General features: G+C 58.3%; 1 protein-coding gene across 1 annotated transcript; it reads right to left on the reverse strand.

Annotated features, from left to right (window-relative positions):
* Positions 1-2,651: 2,651 nt before the first annotated feature.
* ACTG1 (actin gamma 1) lies at positions 2,652-5,447 on the reverse strand. Its single transcript, XM_021680914.2, has 5 exons — positions 5,358-5,447; positions 4,631-4,999; positions 3,909-4,347; positions 3,616-3,797; positions 2,652-3,525 (listed from the first exon to the last, which is right to left on the reverse strand). Exons 2-5 carry the CDS (start codon positions 4,991-4,993, stop codon positions 3,382-3,384), a joined length of 1,128 nt encoding a protein of 375 aa, XP_021536589.1. The 5' UTR covers positions 4,994-4,999; positions 5,358-5,447; the 3' UTR covers positions 2,652-3,381.
* Positions 5,448-6,659: the final 1,212 nt, after the last annotated feature.

Genomic DNA, 6,659 nt, shown 5'->3' on the forward strand with positions numbered 1-6,659 from the left:
TATCAGGCAGGAGAGGTTTGGTTATGCTGCATAACAAGTAACCCCACAATCTCATTGATTTCTAGCAATAAGGATTTCTTTCTTGCTCACCCTGTATGTCCATCCAGGTTGGCTCTGATAGCATCTCTCCAGCCTCCAGACTGATGGAGAAGCCTCTCTCTGGAATACCGTGGTCCCAGAGCAGAGGGGAAGGAGAGCAGGGCCACTCCACACTGGCTCCTGAGGTTCCTCAAGCTATTTCATTGTCTAAAACATGTCCCATGGCCAAACTTGCAATCAATGGGGTGGGAGGTGTAACTCTCCAGAGAGATGCAGCCTCCTGCAAATGTAGGAGGACCCTTGGGAATCATGCACCATGATTAGGCCTCCCTGGAGGGCGCCCCTAGAAGGGGCCCCAACAGGGAGCTGAAAGGGAGGGGAAGCTTCCTGCAGGAAAGAACATGTGGCTGGCCACCAATCAGGTGGGATGATGCTGCAGGCCAGCACAGCTGTGGAAGGCCATGGGGGCTCCATGTGTAGCAGCAGCAGCTCACATGCTTCTCAGACGGAAGCTCTCTGAGTTGGATGTTTGGGGTCTCTAACCGTAAAAGGTCCTGGAAGCCAGTCTCACTCACCAGAGACCAGGCTTTCCAGTGTGAATCCTTGAAATGGTCTCTGTCCTCTACTAAAACACTGGCCATTTGAGATGAAAGAGGACCTTGGACTTGGAATTGCATCCAATAAACACAATGTCCATCTCTTGCCTGGGGACACCAACTCCAGGTTGGAGCGGTTACTGACCACTCGCTAGGCGTGTGGACGCTCCTCACACTGCAGAAAGCTTGGGCACCCATGAGCCTCCCATTCCACTCAGAGCATGTCCTTCACCTCTGCCTCACAGTCAGGGCACCAGGGTAGCCCTGGTGAAGGGGAGCCTTGCAGGGTTACACTGAGTCCCTGGGTGTACAAGACACTTCTCCAAGGAAGCATCCCTTCTAGAAGCTCCCATTCATTAAGCTGGACAGTATTTCAGACATTAGCCTCTGCGGTTTCATCTTCTGGAAGTTGTCCACTTGTATGCTTTCTCCTACTCGTCTGCAGATTTTCCCCACTGTCTCTTGGTTCGCAGCTCCTTGCATAGTCTGGAGATGAATCCCTGGTTCTCCACTTAGCCCAAGTAGTCTGTTGACTTTGTTGATGATGGTCTTCGCAGAAACTATCCTTGTCTTTGCTTTGGTTGGAGCAGATTGTTTCAAAAGTCATCCCAAGCCCCATCTCCTTTCTCAAAGCTTAGCATCTTGATGGACTTGGAGCTCCTGAGAGAAATGCTGACAGGTGGTTTGCTGGCTCGGGTGTCGGGGGACCTCACTGCGTCCTCACACCCATGGGGAGAAACCACCACTCTCCTGTGTGGGGACAGTAGAGGGACTGGCCCACCTGCCCCAACACCAGAAGGGCGGGGCCAGGATAGGGCAGACAGTGTGGCCCCCTTTCTTCTCCTGGCTCTAGAATCGAGGTGTTCCCCTCCGCTGCTCTCCTACACAACACATGGAGCCCTCTCTCCTCTGCTGCTGGGATCCAGCACACTGGACCAGACCTCAACCCAACTGAAAGTGGAAAGCAGCCCAGGGTAAGAAAATAGTTTGATCGGTCGCTATGTTCCCATGGGTGGTCCCAGGATGAAGGCCAGGCCTTGGGAGGGCCCACTTCCTGCTGGGAGACTCTCCACAGCCTTCAGTCATGTGCTCTCGGGTCCCTGGCTCCAAGCCTAACAGAGCCCCCTCTCCAACTGAGATGGGACCTACGAAGCACCACCGCCCTCCCCACTGATGAAACGTGCTTCCCAGCAGCAAAAGCAAAAATGGTCCATCAGCCAGTAAAACCTAACCATTTCAAAAAGAAGTCCTCCCAAATCCCTAAGCGTTTTCAATCAAGAAATCTTACTTCCTTGAAGCACTTGGGTGGCTCCTTTGTTTCTGATTTCAGCTCAGGTCTCAGGGTTGTGAGATCAAGCCCTGAGTTGGGCTCCACTGCTGAAGATTCTCTCGCCCTCGCCCTCTGCCCCCCACTCACGATGTTCACCCTCTCTCAAAACAAAAGCTTATTTCCTTGACCCAACCTGCAAGGCAACTTGAGTATTCCAAAAAGCTGCCTAACTCAGGTCCATCACTAGAAGCACTGAACCCTTGACTGAGCCAGGGGCACAAACAAGGTTTTTGAAGGGCAAGTTGGGTCATTTCACACCACTGGTGACCAGTCCCTTGGTTCAGGAACCCAGTGATTTCATGAACTTTCATGGCCACTCCACTGAGCTCGTGGAAGAAAAGGAAACCCAAAGTCCTACAACCACCTGCATGTGGAGGGAACCCACCCCTGTATGGCTCCAAGTGCTTCTTGGCAGCATAGCCTTCCAAGTACCCGAACGGTTATTTGGAGAGCTCCCCTTGCTTGGAGTCTCAGCTCAGGGGCAGCAGCACAGGATTCCCTGTACACAAACCTTCCTCCAGGGGAGGGGCTCCCCAGCTCTCAAACTGTGCCAACCGTTCACCAGACCTGGTTCTTAAAATAGAATCACTTTCCATCTTAAAGAATCCACACCACCCCCCAAAGTCAGCCAGGAGTTCTGACCCCAAGCCCCACCCCTGCACTCCCACAACAGACGCCACCGCACGTTACTGCAGCACTTTTATTTCCTCACACGATGACGCGTTGCTGGGGCCTAATGTTCTCACATGACAGTAGAAAACCAAAATTTGTTGTCATCTCTTAAAGAATTGAGAATTGTGTACAAAAACCTTACATAAATTAAAAGGATGAATAAATTTACAGTTGTAAATGCAAACCGTTTTCCAACTCAAGGCAATTAACAACCCACGGTGTTCTGGCAGGAAAACATTGGGTAAGAAAGGAAAAGTGGGTCCTAAGGCTCGGACCTTCCCAACCCTGTTAGACCGGCAAGACAGAAATGACAACGCATTCAGGACTCTTGCCAGCCTCTAGAGAAATCCTGGAATAGGCAGCTCTCAGACATTAATACCCTGCACAGATCAAGAACCTCACGGTCTTGCAGATCCTCCGATCAATGGATTTCTCTTCCATCAACGTGTTCTCAACCTCAGCCATGAACTGACCGAGCCGCATGTGCTAAGGGTTTAAATCAAAGATATGTACAGGGTATTAAACATATACCAAGGGAACAGTTAACTTGGATACAAGGTCAAGATCAGCAACAAGTTCTACAATCCAGTGCTGATATCAGATACAAGCTTCAAGGACAAATTTCTTTTCAAAGGCTTATTCCAGTTTCATGAGGCTAGCATGAGGTGTATACGTTTGCCAGGGCAAACTTATACTCCGGGATTCACTCATGCAGCAGATGCGTAGCATCTGCTCGCAGTCCATTTAGAAGCATTTGCGGTGGACGATGGAGGGGCCTGACTCGTCATACTCCTGCTTGCTGATCCACATCTGCTGGAAGGTGGACAGTGAGGCCAGGATGGAGCCCCCGATCCACACGGAGTATTTGCGTTCAGGAGGAGCAATGATCTGTAAAAACAAGAACGGGGCTGTTAGCTCGTGGCATGGTCTTCACAGTAAGGCCTCGGAGCCCCGAGCCCACAGCTGTCCTGGACTCACCTTGATCTTCATCGTGCTGGGCGCCAGAGCTGTGATCTCCTTTTGCATCCTGTCGGCGATGCCGGGGTACATGGTGGTCCCGCCAGACAGCACCGTGTTGGCGTAGAGGTCCTTCCGGATGTCCACGTCACACTTCATGATGGAGTTGAAGGTGGTCTCGTGGATGCCACACGACTCCATTCCTAAGAGACAAAGCTCCCCCTTAGAGGGCACACGCCCTTTTGGAGGCCACAAACAGCACCGCCCTCCCCAGCCTCAGTGGGACCCCTGGCACCCCGCTGCCCCACACCTACCCAGGAAGGAAGGCTGGAAGAGCGCCTCCGGGCAGCGGAACCGCTCGTTGCCGATGGTGATGACCTGCCCGTCGGGCAGCTCGTAGCTCTTCTCCAGGGAGGAGGACGACGCAGCCGTGGCCATCTCCTGCTCGAAGTCCAGGGCGACGTAGCACAGCTTCTCCTTGATGTCACGCACGATCTCCCGCTCGGCGGTGGTGGTGAAGCTGTAGCCACGCTCCGTGAGGATCTTCATGAGGTAGTCTGTCAGGTCCCGGCCAGCCAGGTCCAGACGCAGGATGGCGTGGGGCAGGGCGTACCCCTCGTAGATGGGCACAGTGTGGGTGACCCCGTCCCCAGAGTCCATGACAATACCAGTGGTGCGGCCAGAGGCGTACAGGGACAGCACAGCCTGGATGGCCACGTACATGGCCGGGGTGTTGAAGGTCTCGAACATGATCTGGAGAAAAGGCAACGGGCTCCTTAGTCCAAGGCAGGGACTCGGAGCCACCCCATGCTCACACACTGCATGCTGGCATGCCACAAATGTGATGTGTAGAGAAAAGAAAAGCTTGCAGGCAGAAACACAAATAAGAAACCTTGAGACTTCAGGGAGGAAATGCCAGGAGAGGAACAGAACCCTGGAAATATCGAAAGAAATACTTGAATTTCAGAAAATAAAGCTGAGCAGAACATGGCTTAACGAAAACAGATGGGCAGTGGTCGCATGGGGCAGCGCTTACCTGGGTCATCTTCTCCCGGTTGGCCTTGGGGTTCAGGGGGGCCTCGGTCAGCAGCACGGGGTGCTCCTCGGGGGCCACGCGCAGCTCGTTGTAGAAGGTGTGGTGCCAGATCTTCTCCATGTCGTCCCAGTTGGTGACAATGCCGTGCTCAATGGGGTACTTGAGGGTCAGGATGCCCCGCTTGCTCTGGGCCTCGTCGCCCACGTAGGAGTCCTTCTGGCCCATGCCCACCATCACACCCTGGTGTCGGGGTCGCCCGACGATGGACGGGAATACGGCTCGGGGGGCATCATCCCCAGCAAAACCCGCCTTGCACATGCCGGAGCCATTGTCGATAACGAGCGCGGCGATCTCCTCTTCCATTGCGGTCTGCGTGAAGACCGGTCCGGTCAGACGAGCCCCGGCACCGAGGGTCCGCCTCCCCCCCGCCGCCCCCAAGCCCGGCAGGAGAGTAACCGCCCGGAACCGGGCCCTTCTCCGGGCGCCACCCCCACTCGCGGGCGGCGGCGCTACCGGGACTCTCCGCACTGCGGTCCGGCCCCGCCCCAAGCCCCCCCCAATCCCCCCCCCCCCACTGCGCCCCCCGTGCACCGGCCGTCCACCCCGCCCAGACCCGGCCCCGACGATCCGGGGCCGTGTGGCCGGGCCCCCCAGATAGGAGGCGTGGTGCGGACCTCGGCACCAGGTGCGGGGACCAGCGCCCGAGGCGCGCAGGGCGGCCTCTTACCGGTGGAGGTGGCGGCAGTGGACGCGAAGAACGAGGTGCGGGAGAACGCAGAACGCGGACCGGCTGCGGCGAGTGAGACCGAGCGCGGCCTCCCCCGCCGCTATTTAAGCGAAGCGGGACGCGCGCGCGGGCCGGCGGCGCGCGCGGCCCCAGAACATGTCCATATATGGCGATCTTTCCGAACGCCGGGCGCCCATTGGCTCGCCGGGCCGGGACACGTGGGGCCCCGCGCCCGGCCCCGCCCCCCGCCCGCACCGCCCCCAACGGCCCCGCCCGCGTCGCCCCCGCGCGCTCGGGACCCTGCGCGCGGGCAGGGTGGGCGGGTGTTCCCCGGGGGTCGCGGGCCGGGCTGCGGGTCCGACTGGCCAGCCCCGCCCCGGGACTGCTAGGCTGTGGGGGAGGGCCCGGCTGCACCCCGAAACTGCCTGGCCCAGGGCTCGGCCGCGCCCCAAGCCGGGGTGTGTCCCCGCGGCCCGGCCCCACGGGTGGGGGGCTTTGCCCCCGCGCGCCCCCTGCGAGCTGCACCCCGAGGCTCCGCAGAGAGCGTGGGGTGCGAAGGCCGACGCTGGGCTGGGGGAGGGGCGGACAGGGTGTCCCCGCCGGTCGCCCTTGCGGCGCCCTGGGTCCCGCGGCCCAGAGGAGCCCCGTAGAGTCGTGACCTCGTCACCGTGATGAGGGCTAGGAGCCGCCTGTCCCCCATCGTGGCCAACCACCGCGCAGGTCCCTCCGCCGGAGGAGGGGGCGCCCTGCCTGGGGTCCCTGGCGGTGCAGAGACAGGGGCTTCATTCTAGCCACCGCCGACGCTTCCTGCCTCTCAAACCGCAGGCCTGATTGTCCCCAGGAGCGGGCTCTACTCGGGGTTTGGGGCCATCCCCCCATTCACTGGGGAGGGGCTTTGTTTTGTTTTAAGCTCCTGTGCACATTATAAGGAAACTGAGGCAGGAAAGGGCAGTTTTGACTGTCCGGACGGTCGACTCTCCCCTAGAGTTGGTGGGCACCCTCTGCTTACGATACTAGAGAGAGCCAGGGTGGGAGTGGGACCAGGCCGCCCCGCTGCTGCCCGACCCCGGGTCGCCAACAGGCCGACCCCGCCCGGCTGCCCTGGGATTGTGTGTCCTCCCGGGTCCGGGGCGTCCCCTTTTCCCCAGGAGCCTGGGCTGGAAGACCAGTCCTCGCTAACAGGGTCCTAGCCGCACCTGCTGGCGCCATGCTTTGGTTATGCCCAGAGGGGAACCAAAGACTACGATTTCTTTGGGGCTGATTTGTAAGCTTTTGGAAGTGCTCAGAATGAAACGTCAGAGG

This window comes from Neomonachus schauinslandi, chromosome 15 (genome assembly GCF_002201575.2).
Source record: "Neomonachus schauinslandi chromosome 15, ASM220157v2, whole genome shotgun sequence".
Taxonomy (NCBI): Eukaryota; Metazoa; Chordata; class Mammalia; order Carnivora; family Phocidae; genus Neomonachus; species Neomonachus schauinslandi.

What these genes read in the sequence shown, in the direction of transcription:
- ACTG1 (XM_021680914.2), bottom strand. Translation starts at nt 4,993, where the DNA reads ATGGAAGAGGAGATCGCCGCGCTCGTTATCGACAATGGCTCCGGCATG. An exon ending in CTTCCAGCCTTCCTTCCTGG is followed by an intron (nt 3,798 to 3,908) that starts GTAGGTGTGGGG and finishes TTTGTCTCTTAG; the next exon opens with GAATGGAGTCGTGTGGCATC. An exon ending in CCAGCACGATGAAGATCAAG is followed by an intron (nt 3,526 to 3,615) that starts GTGAGTCCAGGA and finishes TTGTTTTTACAG; the next exon opens with ATCATTGCTCCTCCTGAACG.